This window comes from Peromyscus maniculatus, chromosome 1 (assembly GCF_049852395.1).
Source record: "Peromyscus maniculatus bairdii isolate BWxNUB_F1_BW_parent chromosome 1, HU_Pman_BW_mat_3.1, whole genome shotgun sequence".
Taxonomy (NCBI): Eukaryota; Metazoa; Chordata; class Mammalia; order Rodentia; family Cricetidae; genus Peromyscus; species Peromyscus maniculatus.
This window is the reverse complement of record NC_134852.1, coordinates 120,590,772-120,615,400: the sequence shown is the minus strand read 5'-3', so window position 1 is coordinate 120,615,400 and position 24,629 is coordinate 120,590,772. Positions and strand designations below refer to the sequence as shown.

At 40.6% G+C, this 24,629-nt stretch overlaps 1 protein-coding gene across 6 annotated transcripts in view; it reads left to right on the top strand.

Moving 5' to 3' along the window:
• The first annotated feature begins 2,455 nt into the window (after positions 1 to 2,455).
• Positions 2,456 to 24,629, top strand: part of Sbf2 (SET binding factor 2) — a 349,435-nt gene continuing 327,261 nt past the window's right edge. For 4 of the 6 annotated variants that reach the window (XM_076550122.1, XM_076550109.1, XM_076550106.1 and 1 more), the window contains exon 1: positions 2,456 to 2,673. In XM_076550122.1, coding sequence (XP_076406237.1) covers positions 2,619 to 2,673 — 55 coding nt within the window. In that variant the 5' untranslated portion in view covers positions 2,456 to 2,618. The remainder of the gene's footprint in view (positions 2,674 to 24,629) is intronic. The other 2 variants (XM_076550130.1, XM_076550118.1) reach the window with 1 other exon arrangement.

Sequence of the window (24,629 nt, the reverse complement as noted above, 5' to 3'; positions counted from 1 at the left end):
CTGATGGGTAAAATCATTCAATCATTGTGGTTTCTCAAAATTAAACAGAGAATTACTATATGTAATTCAGTACTGTTCATTGGTGCCACTCCTAAGGATATACCAAAAGCAAATCGATACTCACATCCATGCCATGCATTGTTATGGTGTCAATAACCATAAAGTAGAAACAATGCCCCAACCCACCAGCGGGTAAGCAAAGCACAATCCATACACACAGTGGAATGTTATTCAACAGTAAGGCAGAATGGAGTATTGATACTCCAATAAAGTAGAAAGAAGTGCTGAAGCTACAGCAGGGATCAAACTGGACAACAGCATACCAAAGAAGATTCTCAGACACAAAAACTCACATACTTTACAATTCAAGTTATATGAAATATCCACAGTAGGCAAAACCAAAGAGTCAGAAAGCAAGCTGGTTATTGCAGGGGGTCTAGGGGGGGAAATGGGAGTGTCTAATGAATCTGAGTGAAGAAAATGTTTTGAAACAAGACAGATGTGGTCATTGTCCAACAGTGAGATACATTAAATGTCACCGAAGTGTATATTTCATTTTATGATGTATAACTTATTCCAGTTATAAAAAGATTCTTATTCTATGTGTACGGATGTTTGCATGTTCATGTGTCACATTTGTGCCTGTTGCTGGAGGAGGCTAGAAGAGGATGCTGGATCCCACGCTAACTAACTGGTTGTGAACTGTCATGTGGCTGCTGGGAATCAAATTTGCTCCTCTGCAAGAACAGCAGCATAGGGCTCTCAGGCCCCTCCCCAGTCCCCGATCCCAGATTCCAGAGAGGTTAAATTGGGGGGGGGGACCCACAATAATCATTTTCAAAATCATACTAAGACAGTCATGTGGTGTCCTTCCCCTACCCAGTAGCTTCAGAGAACACAACAAGGGCAGTTACAGGACAACTCTGACGGAATAGGGAAGGACTTTCTAACATGGCTGTTCACCAGTGGAATGGGTTGTCTCTAGAGGAAGTGAAATCACTTTTTACTGAAAAAGTGGAGGGAAGTTACTGGGAAATTTTCTCTACGAGGTGTGGTGAGTGGTTTTGTTTTGTTTAATTATTTTGAAAACCAACGTACTTTTCATCACTGTAGTTATGCTGACTGACAAGTAGCCGTTTACAAAGGAGGTCCTGAGGTAAAGTATATCTTCAGTTTCAATTCTTCTAGCATAACCCAACCCTCTCAGGCATGTGCTGAAAGTCTGGCTTTTCGCAGGGAATATAGTTTAATGGTACAAGGTTTCCCCAGCTTATGAGGCCCTAAGTTCCCGGCCCGGAAGCAGGAAGGGGAATGCTGGCCTAGAAAAGAGAACTAATCAATCAGAGCAGCTGAGATGGTGACCCTTTGGACTCTGAGTTCACAGCTTATCACCAGTTTTCTGCTAGTCTTTGGCAGAGGGTGTGTGTGTTGCATTAAGCACGTTAGCACCTACTATGTACAATACATTAAAGATCAAACCCTCAGTGAACGATGTCCTCATGAAGATCATTTCTAAACCCCAGGTTCCGAAAACTTCAGTCTTAATTCGCATACATATTTTCCTACTAAAATTTTATGATCATTAAAAAGTAATCTCATCCAAGTTCCGTGCCAGCCAAATTCGAAAATATCAGTAGGGGATATTTTTTAAAAGCGCAATCAACTTGGATAATCTCTAGTCCGGACACAGAGCTCCACGAACTCATTCTGTTCCTTGTTTGCAGTAGAGCAAATTGGACGTTAACTCCTGCTTCAGCTACTAGAACCCTGACCCGCTCGCTGCAAGGCAGTGAAAGTCAGGCGGGCGGGGCTCCCCGGGGAGAGACCGGCCCATTTCAGGAGGATCCCGGGGATGCCCCGTTCCTAGGTGGAATAAAACTCCCTCGGGCGCTCAGAGGAAAGCCCAAGCTGACCACCCCCGGCCTAGGCAGCCCTGAAACCATAGGCGCCTCTGAGGATTGCGCAAGTCTTTTCCTCCCCCGCCTGCTCGGTGGCATGTTTCTAAATTCCCATCTGCACAACATAAACAGGAAACGTGCAGCAAAAAGCCTTGGCGGTGCAAATTCCAAGCTTCCAGCGAGGGCGGGAGAATCTCCTCCGTGCTGCCGGTGGTAGCAAGCGGCAAAAAAAAAAAAAAAAAAAAAAAAAGAGCAAACTTTCTAAGTGACCCCGCGCCCCTCCATTTGCTTTCCCCCCAACTGCAAAAGGGAAAGGGAAGGCGGAAGGAAGGACCCCAGTTCCAGGAAAATAAATAGGGAGGGGGGCGTTGAGGCAGCAGCCAGGCTCTAAAGTGCGTGACCTCCGTGGCGGCGCGTGGTGAGGCGGCGCCCGACCGCCCACTTCCCGAGCCGCGTTGCCCGAGCGGTCTCGGAGCACCGCGTGGGCTCGCGAACGCCGGGAACCGGGTCGCCGAGCCCTCTCGGGTGGGGCGGGGGAGGGGCGGGCGCGAGGCGCGGCGCAGGCGCAGTGCGCGCCTCGGTTGTCAAACATGGCTGAAGCGCCGCTGCTACCGCTACAGCCGCTGAAGGGAAAATGCTGAGCTCGCCCGGGCCGGGTGGGCGGCGGCGGCGAGGGCGGCGACGGGAACCCGCTTCCCGGGCGCGGCAGCGGCGGCGGTCATGGCTCGGCTGGCCGACTACTTCATTGTGGTAGGCTACGACCACGAGAAGCCAGGTAAGGGTGTGGGGCGGGCGCCGCCCCCGGGCTTCGCCTCCGCCCCCGGCAGCCGTCCAGTGGGCTCGGCGGGGCCGGGCGTCGTGGCCGGGAGGCGGGGAGCGGGAGGGCCGGGTCCCGCGGTGGAGGAGCGGTGGGGTCGACTAGTGTCGGGCCTTCGCTGCGCGGTCGAGCCTAGCTGGCGGTGGGCGTGTGTGAGGGAACCGCGGGACGGCGGTCGCGGGGCTAGGCCGTGGCGGTGCGCCCGGGGGCTGGGGGGCTGGGCCGGTGGAGAGCCTGCCCGCGCGCCGGCGCGCTCTGCCGTGGAGGCTGCTGGCACCCGGGACCGCGCCCTCGTGCCGGCGGGGTTGGGAGGGCGGGAGCACACTGTGCGGGAGTTCCTAGGAATCCACTTGTGCCCTGCATCCTGAGTAAGAGGGACGCTGGGGGCAGTCCTCCCGGAAAGGAAGTGCAGAGAGTCCGGTGCTGCCTCCCGCCTGCCCTCTGCGGGGGTTGGGGGGCGGGGCTGGGACGTCCCGACCGAAACGCCGGGTACTTGGAAGGGCCAAAGGATCCATGCACTTTGAAACATTTCTAGGAAATTCTTTCAGGACGTATGGGCCGGCATTCCAGAACGAAAGGATTCTCTTAAGTAAAGATAGCCACCACTGCAGGTGCTCTCGCTTAGCTTTCATGTGCTTTGATTGTTCTCTTTATTCGTCAGAGAATCCTTCACAAGGGACAGTTTGGCAGATGCTCTGCTTTTTGTACTTTTGATTGATGGACTTGCGCAACCAGGAGTATACAGGGTTCACGCACGTTTATTTTCGTGTTTGTATCTCTTTGTGTTGCTATATATAGATAAGCGGGATGTAATAACTAGGTGAGCTGGGGAAGCTCTTTTCTTTCAGGGTAATTCCAGTCTCAAACTTGAAAGGAAGTTTAGGTACCTGCTCTCCAGCCTCTTCCTTGTCCCAGGAGGTGCTTAGGTTGTGCTTTGTCGATGGTTAGTCGTTGTTCTACCCACCATTGTTCTACCCACCTCTTTTCTGTTATTCATCCCTAAGAATTTTATATCAGAGAAGGGATTCTTCACATCTTTGGTTTCTCACTACTACCTGATTGAGGTCACTTAAAAGAACTACTTGCGCCGGGCGGTGGTGGCGCACGCCTTTAATCCCAGCACTCGGGAGGCAGAGGCAGGCGGATCTCTGTGAGTTCGAGGCCAGCCTGGGCTACCAAGTGAGTTCCAGGAAAGGCGCAAAGCTATACAGAGAAACCCTGTCTCGAAAAACCAAAAAAAAAAAAAAAAAAAAAAAAAAAAAAAAGAACTACTTGCTGGTAGGTGAGTTACCTCAGCCGATCAAGGCTTTTGCTGGGCTAGCCTGGAGTCCTGAGTTGGATCCCTGAAGTCATGAAAAGGTGGAAGGCAAGAACTGATTACACAGAGTTGTCTTCTGACTTTCATAGGTGTGCCCTAGGATGCATGCCCTCCATCATACACACACACACACACACACACACACACACACACACACACACGCATGCATACACCAAAAAGAAGGCATTGGGTTGTATTTAGAGAATCTTCTGGCTGCTGCAAAATGTCATGTCATTTTTTAGTACTTTTTCAGTCTCTTACCAAGATGATATAGTCTATTATCTAGATTGACAGTGTGGAGAATTAGTTTTGTTTTTAATCTTGTTCAGTTTTTACTTACATCGTTCTTCTCCCCACAACAATTTTTATTTTATTTTATTTTAGTTTTTTTGAGACAGAGTCTCTTTACAGAGCCCTGGCTGTCCCGGAACTCCCTGTGTAGACCAGGTTGGTTTTGAACTTACAGAGATCCACTTGTCTCTGCCTCTCTAGAGTGCTGAAATTAATGGCCACACCCAGCCTCCCACCCAGCAATTTTGAAACAGTAACAAACTTGAAAAACGAAAAACAAGCATGGCACATAGTTGTTGGTATTTTATCTTATTTTTTAAAAAACATTTTGAGAGGAAGCTGCTGACCTTTTGCCCTGTCACTCAGAATGGTTTAGTGTGAATTTTATACAAAGAACATTGTCCTACATAATGACAGTGCAGTATTCAAAACAGGACATTCACACTGACTCAGTATTGCACTTAGCTTGGGTTTTGTTGATTATGCTGTTAATCACATAACTGGCAAAGGAGTCAGTACAATTAAGTTTGCATTTTTGCGTTGTCTCCTTTGTCTCCCTCTTTCAGCATGGAAAAGTTCCCTCATCTTTTTCTTGATCTTGTCACTTTTGAAGATTATGGGTCAGTTTTTCTTTTGAGAGGTATAGTAAAATATTTATTAAAAGAAATCAGCTTATAAAATTTGGAGTTGTTTGCACAAGTTGAAATACAGCAACCAGTCAAGAACTGAAAAGCTAGCTCAACATGTACTGTTTTCTCCTACAGAAAGCACAGTATAATTCACACAGCTCACATTTAATTAATTTAGGTCCATTCATATTACCTTAAATTACCTGTCTTATTTAAATTAACTTATTATGTACATTGATCACTTTAGGTCAGTTATTTTTGCAGCTCAACTCTAATGTCCCTCATCTTGAAACCTCTGTGTTCTCTCTCCTACTTGGATACATACACTAGGGCAAATGTATTACAACAGTGATTGATGGTCTCTTTGTCTTTTCAGTTGGTCCATACTTTCACTTTGATTACTTGTAATCAGTGTCAGCCAGGCTTTTCTTTTCTTAAACATAATTTTTAATTGATTTGTTGGGAAATTCATATCATGCACCCCAATCCTGCTCATTTTCCAGTCCCTCCATATCCGCCATTCACCACTGTAGCATCACCCCAAAAGAAAATTTAAAAATATTGATTCAAAACAAGGCAAAACAAAAAGAGCCAGGCTGCGGTGGTGCACACCTTTAATTTCAACACTTGAAGGTAGAGCCAGGCGGATCTCTTTGAGTTTGAGGCGAACCTGGCGAGATCCAGGACAGGTACCAAAACTGCATAGAGAAACCCTGTCTCAAAAAAACAAAAAAAAAAACCCAAAAAACAAAACAAAAAAAAACCCAGAGCCCCACTTCAATCCTCCATCTTTCCCACCTCTCCAACACCTCTCTATTTGTCTTAGTGGCATTAGGAGTCATGCAGTGTACCCTTTTGTCCTTTCAGTTTCATTGCAGTGAGATGTTGGTTTGGCTCAAGGCTTCTCCTACACCATCAACACTGGACCCTCACAGAAACTCCTCATTGGATCTCCTCATTGGAGATCCTGTGGCTGTGGTTCCACAGGACCAGTCCCTTCACATACTGTCAAAGGTCGTAGATGAGGTAGATGTTGGGATGGGCCAACTCTAAGCCCTGGATGTGTGTCTGGGTGGTAGCTGAGTTGGTCAGCCCAGGCTGCTGGGACCACCGTGTCAGGCAAGGGGCAGAGCCCGCTCTTCTATGCCCATGCTGTTGGGGCCAGCTCTCCCATGCCTATGGTGAGGGGCAGGGCCGCTCTTCTGCTGTGGCCAGAGAGCCTGCTCTCCCAGGTCCATCTGCTAGGCTTTTCTACTACAGAGTTAATCCTTTTCAATGAATACCTTGAATTCAGGTGTTTTGGTCATCAGGATTTTAATGGATTTGTCATATACTTACATCAATATGGATTTATGATTTATGTGTCTTTTGTAGTGGATTGTACTGCTATTGTTTGTTTTAGTCTGTTGGGGGGATATTATAACAAAGTACTACAAATTGGATGATTTGTAAACAGAGGCTTTGCTTTTCACAGTTGTAAAGGCTAGAAAGTGTAAAATTAAAAGTGCCAACAAATAGGAGGTCTAGTCAGAGAGAGGCATGCTTGTACACAGTCATACTCTCACTTTAACCTCAATGGCCTAAAGGTCCACATGAGCTTTATAGGACCTCTTTAATAAGGGAATGAACCTACTTATGAGGACTCCAGCCCTGTGACCCGAGTACTTCCCAAAGATCCCATCTAGTTCCATTACTTTGGGTGTTAGGACTTCAACATAGGAATTTTGGGAGGACACAGATATTCAGACCATTTATTTTGATGTTCCAGTTGTTTTGCCATTTGATCAATGAGTACTCATGTAATTTGGCTTCTGTGTCCTTTCTATGTCCCCATCATTCTTTGGGCATCATTACTTTTTTTTTTTACATAACATATTCCTGGCATACATATACACACAAATTTCTGCTAATCTTTTGTGGTGCTAAGGCTCTGACATGGGGCCACTTGTTTGCTAAGCAAGTGCTCTGCCATTGAGCTACACTCTTAGCTCTCCTGGCATATTTTGCACTTCCTTGTCTTGGCCCTGGAATCAACTATTTTCTCTAGGGATCCCTGCTTTTTCCCAGTGAGGCTAATTTCTCAGTGATAACATTTTTATTACTATTGGGTTATAACTATTCCCAGGTCCTCTTCATGGTTGGAACTGGAGGATATATTTATGTATATATACACACATATCTATATTTCTGTTTCTATACATTGAAAACTGTGAACTCACTCTAGTACCTCTGACTTCAGCCTAACAATCTAGAATTTGCCTTTCACATATTGTAACGGTCTTCTCAAACAGTGAGAAATCGGGATTCATTATCCTTCACACACACACACACACACACACACACACGCACACGCACACGCACACGCACACGCACACGCACACGCACACACCTTGTTTGTTTTTTGTTGTTGTTTATAACCACTTCTTTCTTTCCATGCTGAGGCTGTTTCTTCATTCCGTATCCTCCTCCCTCACCTCCAGCCCTGTTGGATCTAAGAGCCCATATCAAGATGCCATAACCAAGAGTCTCCCCCACTTGTGCTCTGACTCCGTATGTTGGCTTCTCCCATCTGTGGACACCCTTCTCATTCTGCTCAGGCTCTGACCTCCCACTCAGGTTGCTCCCTTGTGAAGGCAACCTCCTCACTCTCACTCCCTTTGCACCTTAATGCTCTAGGCCAGTTTGCTCCTCCTGCTTTGACCTGGGGGCTCTGACACAGTGTGTTTGGCTTTGGCTCTTCTTTTGTTTGTTTGTTTTTGTTGCTTTTTTTTTTTTTTTTTTAAGACAGGGTTTCTCTGTGTAGCCCTGGCTGTCCTAGAACCAGTTCTGTAGACCAGGCTGGCCTCAAACTCACAGAGATCTGCCTGTCTCTGCCTCCCGAGTGCTGGGATTAAAGACGTGCACCACCACTGCCCATGGTTTTGGTTGTTCTTTTACCCTCTGGATTCCCCCGAGAGCTCGATTGAGATTTTTGCAAGCCTCACCTCTATCTAACCTGTGGCTACTGACACTCTTTCCCATACAGAACAAAGGGAGGATTATTTTTTAATGAGACTCAGAATGTTGCATAAATTATCTCAAGTATGAAATGCATACTTTTTTCTGTTTAGGATAATTTATGTAGTTTATTCAAGAATAATTTATGTGCAGAAATTTAAGTGAACATTTGAGTGGTTTAAGCAACTATATACACACTAGTGTAGTCACTAACACAATCAAGATATAGAACACTTCCTTGCTACAAGAAGTCGTCTTATGCCCTTTTGTAGTCTCTTTCCTCCCTTGCCTCTGGTGGCTGCAGGTCTGCCTTCTGTCTGTATGTTTTTGTCTCTTTTAGAGTGTCGTATAAATAGAATCAGACAGTTTTTTTTTAAATGTCCGGCTTATTTTCCACTTAGATTCATACACTGAGTGAGATTTATCTGTGTTGTATTTATTGGTAATTGTCCCCTTGCACTGCCCCTCTTACCCTTCAGTATTGAAGTAGTGAACCCAGGGTCTCACCCATGCTAAGCATGCAGTCTACCTCTGAATTATACTCATTGCTGTACTGTTTCCTTTCCTTTCTTTTCCCATTCCCCTTTCTCCTGTAGCTCAGGCTAACCTCAAACTTATGATGTAGTCAAAGATGACTTGAAATTCTCATCCTCTGGCTCTACCTCCAGTGCTATGATTATAGATGTGTACCCCCATGCCCAGTTTATGTGATGCTAGAAATGGAAGCTGGGGCTTCTTACATGCTAAGCAAGCACTCATCAATTGAGCTGCACTCCCAGCCCCAGAGATACATTGTTTCTTTATATTGCTAAGTAATACAAAGTTTGTTCATTCCTTCATCAGTTGGTGGTGCTCCATGCTTCCAGATTTTGGTTATTATGAATAAAATTGATGTGGATATTTGAGAAGATCTTTGAATATTGACATGTTTTCATTTTTCTTGGGTTAAAACAAAATTCTTAGGTCATGGTCAAGTATCTGCTTAAGTTTATATAAAATTGTCATTGAGTTTTCCAAACTACCTGAGTTGTGTAGGATGAAAATCTACAAAGTGTATGTACTTACTTAAATTACAAGTAAAGAATCAATCTAATTGATTTTTCTAACCTTTATTATACAACTGTCTTCAGGAGTTAGTATGGTTTTATTACTCAACTCTATTTAAAAGATAATCAGGTTATGATAATGTACTTATCTTTGTGTATTTGATACCAGAGTGTACCTGGTATTATTCAGCCAGTACATTACTGTTGTGTGTGTGTGTGTGTGTGTGTGTGTGTGTGTGTGTGTGTGTTTGTGTTTCAAAACAGGGTTTCTCTGTGTAGCTTTGGCTGTCCTGGAACTCACTATGTAGACCAGGCTGTCCTTGAACTCACAAGTGTTGGGATTAAAGGTGTAATATAAGGCAATCATTACTGGTATTTTTAAAGTGTCTTAGCCATTAAGAATACTTTTAGTTGAGTTATTTTTAATTAATTAATTAATTAATTAATTTTCCCCTTTATTTAGTGTGATTGTGTGTGTGTGTGTGTGTGTGTGTGTGTGCGCGCGCGCGCATGTGAAGTTCAGAGGACAACTCTCCAGAGTTGATTTTCTCCTTTTAGCATGTAGGTTCCCGGGATTGAATAAAGTCATTAGACTTGGCAGCAAGTGCCTTTATCTAATGAACCATCTTGCTGACCCCAGTTACATTATTTTCTTTCCTCCTTCCTTTCTCTCTTCCTCACTCTCTCTCCCTCTCCATCTCCCTTGCTCCCTCCCTCCCCCTCCCTCCCTTCCCTTCCTTCCTTTCTTTCTTCCTTCTTTTGAGACAGAGTCTCACTATGTAGTCCTGGATGTACTAGAACTATCTATGTAGACGACACAGACCTCAAACTCATAGAAATCCACTTGTTTCTGCCCCCTAAGTGCTAGGATTAAAGGCATGTGCGCTTGCTTGCTTGCTCGCTCGCTCGCTCTCTCTCTCTCTCTCTCTCTCTCTCTCTCTCTCTCCCCAAAATGGGAGTAAGAATGAGTGGCTTGTTATATGATACCAGCATCCTAATGGTGATTCTGTACTGTAAGGATGCAGCTGTCTGTTGAGAGAAATGAAGTAAAGGGGTCCATGGTGTCTGTTATTCTTTTAACTGTTGGTAAATCTGTAACTGTGTCAACATATAAAGTCCAGAAACCATCAGGAAGATAAAATGTGTTTTTAGTATCTTTATTTTTTCTTTTTTAAAAAAGATTTATTTATTATGTACGGTGTTCTGCCTGCATGTATGTCTACATGACAAGAGGGGCACCAGATCTCATTGTAGATGGTTGTGAGCACCATGTGGTTGCTGGGAATTGAACTCAGGACCTCTGGAAGAGCAACCAATACTCTTAACCTCTGAGCCATCTCTCTAGCCCTCTTTATTTTTTCTTAACATTGATGACATAAGGAAGTTCTTAGTACATGCAGTTTCAGAAAACATAATTTTCAGTGATAGAATTATATTTCTGAGGATCAGTTTTATTGACTTTCTTGTTATCGAACACTTATTTCCCCCCACAGATTTGTGCTTTTTATGCTGATGCTGTCATTTATAAGAGCATAGCTTAAAAATCATTGAATTTTATGATAGTTTGATTTTGATAATTCACTATTTAAATCTATATTTTTCAGGCATAGTGAGATGGTACAGTTGGTAAAGTGCTTCACAAGGGCGCGAGTGCAGATCCCTAGCCCCCATATGAAAATAGCCAGGCTCAGCTGTGCACAGCATCTGTAATCCAAGTGTGGGGGAGGAAGAGACAGGAAAATTCTTGGAGCTTCCTGCCTAGATAGTTTAGCTGAATCAGTGTGTTTCAGGTTCTGTGAGAAACCCTGTTTAAAGAAATAAGGTGGACAGCAATTGAGAAAGATACCCATGACCACCTCTGGTCTCCATACGCATGTACACACGTACATTGTCCCCCTCTCCCCCGAAAAAAGCCTTCATTTTACAACACTATATTTGGATGGTGGTGGAATAATTAGGAAGTATAATTTGTCTCTAAAAGACAGTCTGTAGCCATGGGCAGTGGTGGTGCATGCCTTTAATCCAGCACTCGGGAGGCAGAGGCAAGCTGATCTCTGTGAGTTCGAGGCCAGCCAGGGCTGCAGAGTGAGTTCCAGGAAAGGCGAAAAGCTACACAGAGAAACCCTGTCTCGAAAAACCAAAACCAAACAAACAAACAAACAAAAAAACACCACACACACTTTACTTTTCTTATTGTATTACTTTGTTTTAGTTTTATTGAGATTTGTCAAAGTAAATTTAAGCACTGAATTAATGTCTTTATATGCCTTTATGTTTATTTTTCTGTTTCTAAATTTCTAAATTTAGAAATGATCCATTTAGCTAGGGATATAGTTTAGTAATAGAGCTCTTGTCTAGCATCACAGGGTCCTAAAGTTTAATATGTGGTTCAGGCAAAAATTATTTATCTAGATATTATTAAACTAGGTTAATTTTAGGTTTAATATTCATTTTAAGATTCTTGTATATCTTTAAAAATCAATGTGCTTCAGAGTATTAGAAAGTAATTGAAGCCGGGTGGTGGTAGCACATGCTTTTAATCCCAGCACTTGGGAGGCAGAGCCAGGCGGATCTCTGTGAGTTTGAGGCCAGCCTGGTCTACAAAGTGAGTTCCAGGAAAGGTGCAAAGCTACACAGAGAAACCCTGTCTCAGAAAAAAAAAAAAAAAAAAAAAAAGAAAGAAAGAAAGTATTCGAAATGCTTTGTAGGTATTAAACAATATATTGCAGGTGAAATAAGCAAAAGGTAAATTCATGCATAAATGAAATATATTTTGAGACTCTGTGTGTGTGTGTGTGTGTGTGTGTGTGTGTGTGTGTGTGTGTGTGTGTGTGTATGTGTATGTCTGGAGGTCCAAGAACAACTTGCTGGAGTGGGCACTCCTACAAAATGAATCTGGAGATTGAACTCAGGTCATCAGGCTTGGCAGCAAGCACCTGCTGAGCCATCTCACTGGCATGAAAATGAGACTTATTGAAAAGCAAGATTAATAGAAATGTGACTCAAGTGGCAGTGAGCTGGAGACAGAAGGAGCCCTTGTTGTGGAAAGAAGGGTGTGGATGTTAGAGTTAGCTGAAATTAGTAAACCTTTATGATAAATTACTGTGAGGGATAAAGTAGGAAAAGTAGTTGAGGGTAACAGAGATTCTTACCTGAATAATTGGATGGGCAATGTTGTATAAATGCAAGCAAGGGTTGCACTTAATTTTGGACATGTTAAATGTGAGTGTCTTTAATCAAGGTAGAACTATTCTTTGGGTGTTTACATACATGGGCCAGGAGCAGAGACAGGTGAAGATTAGAGATGTATCTGGCAGTTATCAGTAACCAGTTGCTTATTAGGTAGGAAGAAAAGAATGCTTAACTGAGCATAATTATGTGCAGTGTGCAGGGGAGTGGCTATAATTTCAGGTGAGGATCTAATGATCCTCCCCTGACTCCTTCTGAGGGTCTTGTGTGGGTAAGCAAGCTGCCCTCATTAAGATGGCAACAGCCACACATGCTCTGAAGGACACTATTTCTGAGCACCATCCAGATGAAGTCTGAAAAGACAGAGTAGGTAGAGACTAAGCATATAGACTTGAGAGTTGTTAGAGCAGATAGAGCTATTTGTGTAATGTCTTTAGAAAGTTGGCACAGAGATAGGAATAAATGACCAAGGGCCAGGCTGGGGGATGAAAAGAGAAGAAACAGCGAAGTTTGGTGAGTTTGGGAGCAGCATTCACCTCTCTCTAATAGATATTAATTTCCTTGTAGGTGATGGATCCCCTAATTATTGTCTAGTTACATGGTATGCAGAAGAGAAAGATTGTTTTCAAATTAAATTTTTTGTTTAGATTTAAATTTTTTTTTTTTGAGTATGGATGTTTTGCCTGTATTTATGCAGCTGTGCATCATGTGTATGCAGTGCCTGTGGAGGCCAGAAGAGGGCATCGGATCTCTTTGGAGCTGGAGAAACATATGTTGGGTTCTGGGAATTGAACCTATGTCCTTTGGAAGAGAGCCAGTACTGTGAAGCACTGAGCCGTTTCTCCAGCCCTCTTGAAAATTTTAATAGATATAAACATGTGACTATGTCTGGGCTAGTTGGATATAAACGGAATGATGAATATAATGTTTCAGAAGTGTTCTGAAAAAATATCAGTGTGTATTGCCAGCTTTTCTCTAGAAAAGCTATCTCTAGAGACGGGTGTTCTCATATAAAGGCTAGAAATCTAGCAGCCGTCTTGGATAAGGGTCCACGTTCTAGGGGTAGCAGAAAAGCTTTCTAGCATAAAGTTAGAAAGAACTTGAATAGCTAATGGCTTAGAGTAGGATTGCTATAGCAGACCTGGAGAGCTGCTTTGTATTTTTTTTTTTTGTTTTTTGTTTTTGTTTTTTTTTTTTTGTTTTTTTCGAGACAGGGTTTCTCTTGTGTAGCTTTGCGCCTTTCCTGGAACTCACTTGGTAGTCCAGGCTGGCCTTGAACTCACAGAGATCCTCCTGCCTCTGCCTCCCGAGTGCTGGGATTAAAGGCATGCGCCACCACTGCCCGGCTTTGTTTTGTTTTTTTAAACATGATAAATTATAACATTTTATGTTTAAATCACTATAAATCTGAGTTTTCAGTTTCATGTTGACAATACAGGTACATGGTGGGGAACAGTTCAGGATCTAGGGGCACAGACAGTGAAGGAATGTTTCTCAGTGTCACGTGTAGTCAGTTGAGATCACTAAAGAGCTTTGTGGTTGAAGGTACAGATAATCTACTTATATGCTATGTACAGATAAGGAGGAGCCAGTAAAGGCTCCCTCTGCTGTGTGGCCTCCTCCTGTTACTTGTATTTAACTCCATTTTTGAATGGCAAATCATGAACTTCAGGTTTACTCTAGTGAATGATGCTGTCTTTTGAAAAGTTATATAGGATCATTCTTAATTGACTTTTGAGTTGGTTGTTGTTTTATAAGCCAAATTGCAAAATTTTAGTAGGAGAAATGATAGGTATTGGAGCCCACAGACTAAAATCCCTATTTAAGAAGTCTCATTGTGATAGGTGTGACTATCTGGTTGGAAAACTTTGAAAATATTTTATTAAAACTAAAAAAGACCAGCTCCATGTACCAGTGTGGTCTGACTTTTTTTTTCTTTTCTTCCTTCTTTCCTTTTTTTTTTTTTTTTTTTTTTTTTTACCCCCCCTTAAAACAGGATCTCTGTAGTCTAGGCTAGGCTGGAACTCACTAGATATATGCAACCAGTAGTTGCAAACCTTGCATTTTAAGAGGGAAATAAAAGAGAAGTAATCTTCGTTTTTTAAATGTCTTAATGTTCTTTCTTTTCCTTTTTCTCTTTCTTTCTCTTTCTTCTTCTCTTCCTTCCTCCCTCCCTCCCTTCCTTTCTTTTTTTCTTTTTTGGTGTTTTGAAACGGGATTTTTCAGTGTTGTCCTGACTGTTTGGAATTTGCTCTGTAGACCAGGCTGGCCTGGAACTCCAAGATCTGTCTGCTTCTGCCTCCCAAGTGCTGGGATTAAAGACATGTACCACCACACCCAGTTTAATGCTGTTTCTTAATGATGTATTGCATAATAGCTACATGTTTCCACCCTTGGGGCTGCTATAACAAAGTATCATAAATTTGTGGCTTAAAACAACAGGTGTTTATTCTTGCATAATTTTGGTGGGTGATTCTGGAGTTTAGGTGTCAGGAGGTGACTTCCTCTGAGGGCTTCTGGGGGAGATCATTCATTTCTTCTAGCTTTTGGGGTTCCCCACTTATGGCACCATAATTCTATGTTTTGCATTTCTCTGCACATGGCTTCCTTTGAGTCTCTGCCCTCTTTTTCATAAAAACAATTTCTTTGCTCAACCTGGTAGTACATGTCTATAATCCCAGCTGTTTGGGAGGCAGAAGCAGGCAGATGGCAAGTTCAAGGCTATGTGAGTTAAAAATAAGTTCAAGGCTTGACTGGGCAACTTAGTCCCAAAACAAACAACAAACAAACAACAACAAAGAAAAATGGCGGTGGCTGTAGCTCACTAGTGAAGCACCTGTCTAGCATGCTTGAACCCCCAGGTTCAATTCCCAGTCCTGGGTGTTGGGGAGGATTAGGAGGCCTTTTTTGCTTTATTCTTCCTTCTTTCCCCTCCCTCCCTCCCCCCCAGCCCTGCACTCTTTCTTTTTCCTCCGTCCCTCCCTTTCTTTCTTTTTCTTCCCTGTGCTAGAGATTTCACATAGGTCATCACACACACACACACACACACACACACACACACACACACACACACACAGACATGCTAAATAAACATTCTATCACTGAGCTATATCTCCAGCCCTGGTTTGTTTTTTTTTTTTTTTTTTTTTTATTTATCCAAAGACTCTTGGGATGGATAACTCTGGTTGTCAGGTTGACTCACATGGGAAGAAGAAACCTTTAACTGAAGAATTGCTTCCATCAGATTGGCCTGCGGGCATGTGTTGGGGGGGCATTTTCTTAATTGCTAATTGATGTAGGAGGGCCCAGTCCATTGTGGATGGTACCATCTTTTAGGAAGGTGGGCCTGGGCTGTGTAAAAAAAAGTAACTGAACAAGCCAGTGAGTGGTATTCCTTAAAGTTTCTGCTTCAATCCCTGCCTTAAAGTTCCTGCCCTGGCTTCCCTGGATGATGGATTATAACCTGTAAGCCAGATAAACCCTTTCCTAAATTGCTTTGGTCAGTGTTTTATCACAGTAATAGAGAAACAAACCAGGACAACTGTTAAACCATAGAAAAATAGTGTATAAAGTGACATAAATAAAACGGGTTTTAGTTTTATAAGGTGTACACTCTACCTTAGGAATGAAAAGCACAGAACTTAATCTAATGTTCAGTATTTCCAAAAAAGAGAGTATTTCTGCTTTGTATTCTGTAAGTAGAAATCAGGAGAAATCGGTATCATGTCTACCAGAATTAGCTTTCAGGGAGTAAAACACTGTATTTTAGTGTTGAAGTCTAGGGAATCACTGCTAAAGACTTTCAAAGCCATGTTACTCCTTCTTAGCTACAAATACTAATGAGGTTAATTCTTTGGGGGCAGGGGAGGCTGGCTTTACTAGAAAACAGGTGAATGCCTTTGATTGAAGATTGGTGCCTAGTCTCTTTTTTTTCTTTCCTCTTGTCTTACATAGCAAATTGTATGACCTGTTTACTCTTTTTGACTTTATCTCTATGTACATTTGGTTTTTGACCGACCCATTCTGTTCAGCTCTTAAATTCTTGTGTTCCTGTGGCTATAATCTTTGCTTAGCTGTTTCCTTTCCTTCCCTTCTCCTCCTCCTCTTTATTTTGGTGCTGAGGTGAACCTAGGGCCTGACTAAGGGTGTGCTATGCCACTCCGTTACTCTCACTCTGTTTTTCTACTTAGCTTTGACTCAGCTGTGTGGTTCTGTTGCACATTCCTGGTGCATATTCCTTTATACATTGCTGATTTGTTTTATGTCTCGTTGAAGTAGTACATATTTGCAAAATCTTCACACATTCTAGGAAGTTGATGGCTTTGTACTGTCTGTCTCTTCAGAACTTTTCACAGTAACTTTGTTTCTAAGTACCAGTACAGGCACTTTTTGGTTCTTTTAATAACATGAAACTCCAGTCCTCTAAAGTTGACAATGTAAGGAAAGCCCCTACTTGGGAAAGATTGGCTTGACCTCAGGGCTTCAGTTCTATTTCTTCAGTGATCTCATAGAATAATACATTTCTTTAATATTCTGACCCAACATCTCCCTGAACCAAATAATCTTCCCTTTATTTTCTGAGACAAGTGCTGGAACAGTGAAATAAGATTTTCTAGATGTTGAAAACAAAAGGGTGATGAAGCCAGAGAGTACTTTTAAATAATTTACTCAGTTTGTAAGGTATAGCTTACTCCTTTCCAGGCTGTGGTCTCTTAAAGGGATATCATCCTACTTATTTATGGTCTGTTACAATATGATGAATGTCTTATTTCAACATGTCGTCTGACAGTATCTAGACCTTTCATAGGCACTGGCAGATGATTCCATTAATGTCAGGTCTATTTAAGGTCCCTTTTCCTGGATCTCACGTTCTGGCCAAGGATCAGTCTGATTTTTGGATGGTTGATGTCAGAAGTATGCCTGAGGAGATATCTCATTCCCTACTCTTTGTAGTACTTGGGATTGAATCTAGGTAGGTCCTTTTGCATGCCAAGCAGGAGTCTGTCACTGAGCTGTAGCTCCAGCCCAATTCCTTACTTTTAACAGCACCAACTGGGCTCTACTTAACACAAGAAGGGACACACAAACACAGTGGGATGGGATGGAACATCTTTATTTTGTACCTGTTTGCCACTGTTGTCCTAGCACTGAAAAAACTTCATTGTTTTCTGAAACATGCTCCTAACTTTCATGTACAGATCATAGTTCAGCTAAACAGGTATCATAGCTTCTATTTTTAAAGGAAAATTATAAAGCTGTAAGTTTACATTTATTTTTAATTGATAGTCTTTTCTGTTTTGATTTTAATCTGAACAAATAATGATAACATTTTTATTACTCTATATGCATGAAGTTAGTTGATGCAGTTTTTAAAAACAATACTTTGAATCTAGAAGTGTCTAGATTATGGGCTGATTAATTTGTGTAGCTAAATTGTAATGGTTTTGGAAAGCTGACATATCCTTTGCTTTACTCCCTTGAATAACAGGCCTGAAATTTTTTTTTTTTGCTCGTAATGATTAAACAGAATAGTTAGTTGTCAAACCATTTAATTCAAAGGTCAAAGTAAAGCAATATTTTATTTTCATAGTGCATAGATTCATTGTAGAAACTATTTTAAATGTATAATTCTACACTTGATCTTATGTAAAAAGCCCAGAAGCTATGTTAAGTGTGTAATTATAAAGAAATAGTATGATAAAATCACTGTTTACGAAGGGTTGTTTGTACTTGTGGTCATGAGGTTTGAAGCTATTAAAGATATTGTTAAAAGACTCAAAGAAATTGTATGAATGGTTGATAATGGTAGATAAGTAAGCCTCAGCTGGAGTCTTGCTGTCCTTCTAAGGAATCGAGATTGCACACCCTGGTTTTGCTAGTAATTATTGCCTTGTTCTTTTATGGTCATGGTTATCCCAGTGAAGGTAAAGTGATATACATTGTACCTGCTGACATTTTAAAAGGTCTTTCCTGAGATTTTTTTGTGTGCATTCACATATATATGCTTATACATATACATTTGTGTGTGTGTATATATATATATGTGTGTGTGTGTGTGCGCATGTGCATTGTTGCTCTACTTCTTATAAAACAAGGTCATAGTATCTGTTCCTTTATGCAATCTGTGCCAATTGCATATTTAATACAGACTTTTGACATAATATATAATACAACAGTATTAAGGTTTATTAGCTAAGTGTCTGATTATCACTCAAACTATATAAAGTTTAGGGTTAGTAAAGTTGAAAGTGTTGGGTGAATCCCTGTGGTCTGGGTTTGCTTTCTAGTTTTGCCTCTAAATACTTCTGGCCTTAGATGGTTATCTAATTGTTCTGTTTCTGCATCTATAAAATGAGGTAATAGTGACTAGTAGTAGTTACCACCTAGATTTGCTATAAAGATTAAGTGAGTTAATTTTTGTAAGTGCTTAAAACCTTGTCTGGAGCACAGTTACAATGTAAGCTTTCATTCGTAGAAGTGGAACTGCTGGGTTAAATGATACGTGTTTGCCTATGGAAATCTATAAAGTTTATGCCTAGCATTGTTAGTTTAGTAGAGCTTGTACTGTGGTCTCAGGCAATGTTAGTCCTTGTTGTACAGTGCTATCCTCTGAGCACTACAGACACTATTTTTATCAGAGCAGCTGTGACTATTTAAAAACCCCTAAGATCAGGCTTCTTGACTCTTGATGTTCTCCCATACAACATAGAAGGAAAGGGGGTTGTGGGTCATTGGACTTTTTCAGAGGTTCTGGCGGTTCACTTCTGCATCTCCCAGTAGTAGTATGTGATTCTACCCTAATTCATGTGATCTTCCGAGGTGTGTGTGTGTGTGTGTGTGTGTGTGTGTGTGTGTGTGTGTGTGTGTATAGCACACGGGTGCGCACGCGCACGCACACACACACACACACACACACACACACACACACACACAGACTGTGTGGAGGTTAGCTGACTCCATCTTTACAGCTATGCTGTGAGACTTTCGGTGTTGCTGGCTGCTTTGGGGGTCACCCTTGCTCTGTAAATCAGCTCAATAAACCCACTTGTTCCTTAGGTTGAACTTTGGTGGAGTAATACTTTGTTCTGTCATTGGTGCTCTGTAAGTGGGGGGTTGACATTTCTTTGTCTCCCCATAGAAAGACTTCTTGCAACAGTCCAGCTTCGCTAACCCTACCTTAAATGGAGCCAGTTAGAGTCATCCTTAGTTTCCCCTTTGGAGCAAGCAAAGCCTCTTTCTTTGCACTGGCATGACAGTAATACTAGGATGAGGCTGCCAAGGACTGTTTTCCCTGATATGTTTTGGGGACTGAATCCTGATAGAACCCAATTCAGAGTGAAAAGGGAGACACTTTTGGAAATATCATTTATACCCTTGGTTCCAGCTGTTCTGAAGACCAAAAGAACATTTATCATCATCATCATTATTATTATTTTAAAATTTTTTTCAAGACAGGGTTTCTCTGTGTAGCCCTGGCTGTCCTGGAACTCACTTTGTAGACCAGGCTGGCCTCCAACTCAGAGATCTGCCTTCTTGGATTAAAGGCATGTGCTACCAATGCTTGACCAAAAGAATATTTTTAATAGTTTTTGGGTCTACACTAAATTGTCATCCAGAAAGATTATATTAATTTAACATATAGGAATATACCCATTTCCTTTGTTTACCCTCCTGCTTAATAGAGGTTGGTTCAAGATCAGACTTTATATTTAATTTATATTATATATCTGAAACATTAAAAATTGGCTCTTGCCTTTGGTCTCCATTGTATCCACAGGGGTTTTGCAAACATAAATATGAATTATGAAAATTTTGAAGTCTTCTCTTCTTTTTGCCTGATTTAGATTGCAAGAGAGGTCATTGTCCAGACATATACCATTATTTTGTGAGTAGAGAAATTCTAGAAACTGGAAAAAGAAACAGTCCTTTCAACAGAGTTACTGTTATTATTTTTGCAGACTGTTGAGTAATGTAGACCTTTCTTTTCAGTGGTTTGCTTAACAGATTAAGAGGAAGAATTTGTATCTTCCCTGACAAATGCTTGTTTCCCCTGATGAGACAATTACATACATCTCTTTTCCTTTGATCTGTTGTTGTTCTTTATGTACTTTATTAGTTGACAAGGTTAATTGGTTGGTTTGAAGAAAACACAACTTGTTTGGGAAGTTGAGATCTCAAGGTACTTTCACTTTCTACCAAATATTCTGTTATAATGTTCACTCAAAATACAGAGTTAAGAACTTGTAATGAAAAATTATTTAAAGAAAATGAATAGTTTCGGAGCAGTTTTATAAGTGAAAAAAAATTCTGCTTGTAGGTAGTGATGTCTGGTTGTCGGTGTAAGTACATCTTTTGTATTTTCTCAGCCAAAGCTAAACCTTAGTAACATTCAGAGAGAAATCAAGTGTCTGAATAAACTTAGAAAATAGCAGTAGGAAAATGAGTTTGCAGTGGAAAAAAGCAGTTAGGACTGGAGTGAATTTTATGGATGCTTTATATAATTGTCCCACATGGTTTGCTCTGGAATTTGAAAAGAATGTGACTTGTTTTAATTTTGAGACAGATGTTTTACCAAATAATTTTAGCTCAAGTAGACACAAATCCATTGAAAATTAAAGGTAGTAAAACTTTTTTTTCTCTCTTGAAACAAGAAGAAACAACAAAATTCATTTTGAATGGTGAAAAACAGAAGAATTTTGAAAATACAAGTTAAGTATTGCCAAAAACAAAACAAAAAACTGTTCTTTGTATACTATTTTCTATTCAGATTGCGTATCTGAGGAATTTGGCTGTAGAAAACTGAAGAAAATGTGAAGAGTATGTATAGCATTTGGTCAAGTTGTCACAGTATGAATTGGATTACAGAATAATCATTTTTGGTCTTTCTAAAAAATGGTCTTTTTAATTTAAAAAAATGTGTTAGTGCCAGTTAGAATGCATAGTTCCAACTAGAAATGTGCATTACCAGATACTGTGTACCAGACTGGTCTAACTTAATTAATTTCTCACAACAACTACATAGGTGAAGATAATGAGACTGGAAATCATTAAGTGATGCACTCAAGATTCTGTAACTACTACTGTGATAGCAGTAACGGATCCTGCAACTCAGCCTCATCAAGACTGTCACCATTACCTTAGAATGTTCCTCTATGTCCTTCCCATTCATTTCCTGTTCCTGTCCTCCATAGGAAGTCACGGTTCTGACTTTTCTCCTGCCATATACTGATTTTGCCCATCATAGAATGTAACATTAAACGAAGCACATGATATGTAATTCTTTTTTGTAAAGTTTCTTTTACTCATCACAATTTTTAGATATATCTATTTTGTTTTATTAGAATATTATCTCCCTTTCTTTTGTATTAGTCTACTGTGTGAATAAACCAGTTCGCTTACCCATTCTATTGACAGACAACTGAACTGCTTCTAGTATTTGGCTAAAATGAATTTTAAAACCCTGCTACTAATACTCTTATTGTTAAAAAAAGTTGTTTTCAATTTCACCTGAGTAAATACCTGTCAGTTGTATTTCTGGTCTTAGGCTGCTGTAGGTTTCCATTTGATAAGAAATGGCAATGTCTTTCCCAAAGTAGTTGTACCATTTCTTACAGTATATGAGAGTTGTAACTCTATAATCTATATAGATTATATATGGTTATAATTCTATAATCTCATCAGTATGTGGTTGATAGTCTTTAGCATTTCTGGAATTCATGCTAGTATTATTCCACAGTGCCCTTTATCAAACCTACCTCACACCTCCTAACTTCTTTATTCCCACTATGGTCCAAAATGGTGACGAAAGCTGGAGATGCAGCTCGTTTGGTATAGCACTTTCCTATCTTGCTTGAGACCCTAGTCGTGTCTCCAGCACTCCCACAAGCTAGGTGTTGCCAGTTGCATGACTGTAATCCTAGTACCTGGGAGAGATTGCAGAAGGGTCAAGAGTTCACAGTCAGCAACATCTACATAGTGAGCTTGAGGTCAAACTGTGACACATAAAACTTTGCCCCTCCAAACATAACAGTAATAAAAGAGAAAAAAAAGAATGAATGAATGAAAGGAAGGAAGGGAGGGAGAAAAGGGTGGCTAGACCAGATTTTTTTAGTTGAGATTGTATGGAAAGGGAGGTGAGGAAGGGACACTCACTCCAAGACTTCTGGCCCAAATCTGACAACCCCTAGCTATCGCCTTCCTGTTTTTCTGTAGCACTTTTTTAATATTTTATTTATTTTTATGTGCATTTATGTTTTTGTCTCAGTTTGCTAATCTGTGGTCTTTCTGTCAAGAGCTTTAGCTCAGTGCCTGACATGGCAGATAACTTTTAAAAAGAGTATGAATTTCTACTAGAGATGTTTGTTTCTACTGGAAAATGTTTGGGTGTAGCAGGGCATTCTTCTGTAACAGGAAGCTTATATGACAGACTTGTTTTAGGAAGAATATGGAGTAAATATGAGGCCAAAGAGGAATCTGAGTTCAAGGTATGATTTGGTAGATGGCAGCCTATTACATTTTCTTTTGTTTTAAGTTATATTTGTTACAGCAGATTTGATATGCCATGAAGACAAGTCAGAAATATATACCCTTATAATTCATTTCTCTAAATAATAACTTTTGATTGATATATTTTGGTCTTTAACATGCACAGTAATCTATTTCTTTATGGTATTTTCATACGCAATTTGTTTCTGCTGGTTTTCTTATCCCACTTTCTTCATCTCTCTGTCTCCCTTTTTATCCCTATGCCTTCAGTAATCCTCTTTCTGTAGCCGGAAGTTTCTCTGGTCCCACCTGGCCCTGCAGCCCTGCAGACATTTATAAAATAATCATTCAGAGGCTTAATATTAATTACAAACTGTATGGCCTATGGCTTCTTGCTTCTTGCTAGCTATCTCGTATAATTTAACTCAACCCATTACCATTAATCTGTGTATCTCCATTGTTCCGTGGCTTTACCTCTGTCTCATTACATGTTGCTCCTTGGACAGTGGCTTGGTGTCTCCTCCAGCTCCACCCTTCTTTGTTCGTTTTCAGTTTGAAAATACTGCCTAACCTTATCCTGCCCTGCCATAGGCCAATGCAGCTTTATTTATTATCCAATGGGAGCCACATATATTCACAGCATACAGAGAGATATCCCACAGCATGTCCCCTTTCCTGTCTAATCAAAAAGGAAGGTTTTAATTTTAACATAGTAAAATTATATGTAAAAAACAGTTATCAAGCAAGAATTACAGTTACAATATCTATTTGTATTTGGCAAAATTAAAAAAAATGTTCTATTATCTATCCTGTTTTTGTGAGTCTAAAGTTTCATATCTAATTTATCTTTTATCATGACTAAGAAAAACTATAACATCTAATTTTCAACTCCATCAAAGATCCCAGAAGGATATAATATTATCTGAGTAAACAGGAAGTGTACTGCAAGCAACTTCCATAATTCTAGAAATGACAGAGACATCTGGCTGTCTGGACAGTTATTCAAAGTTTCTCTGTAATGTTGGGACATCTATCTTTAGCTTACAGGCCTAGAGTTTCTGGAATAGCTTTCAGTGAAGCAGGAAATTTTAAGGACTGTTACGCCCATTCTGAGAAGTTCTTCAGTCATTTCTCCCTGTATCCTGTAGAATTTCTTCTGTGAAACAGGAACCTGAAGGACCATCTCGCCTTGCAAAGTTCAGCAGTCACCTTCCTATGGGTTCTACATGTCCAGTTTATATAGTGTCCGGTCAAGTTGAGGCAAGGGCATTTTTCCCCCCAGTGGCTTACTTTTGCCATAAAGAAAGCAAACTCCATGAGTTCCTTTGATGCCCATCATCCTCTTTGAAGTAATTGGTGCTGTCAGGAGCATATGTATCTCACTGTCCAGAAAAGTATAAATTCTTAAAACATTTTAAATGCCATATTCTGTAGTGTTTGAAGACTACCTATCTATCTGAAATATATCTCTGCATATCTAGAAAACCAATTAACATGACTAAAAGTGTGATTATCATAGATGACTAATTATTAATCTGTATTTCTTAATAACACATTACAATTTTAAATGAGTTGCATGAACATAATACCTTAAACAAGAGTAGAAATATACATACAGTAAACAAAATTAACTTTAAATTTGTATCAATAAACTGAAATCTATACCAAAGTAAAATATTTTGAGATTAAATATTGCTTTTTGGGTTAAAGTAGATTCAGTAATCTAACCTTTTGTCCTATTATTTCTATATCATACATTTTTATATCATATTCCTCTTCTTTTAGAAGGAGATTGACTATGACCAATAACAATTTGTAGCTAACACCCTAAACAAAGACAAACATCCATAATCCATTTTTGGGGAATATGGGAGTACTGTTCCAGGTAACTTCCTACTGATTGGGGGTGCTGTTAATCTTATGGGGATTCTGAGAAAATTCAAGATAATGCCCAAGTCC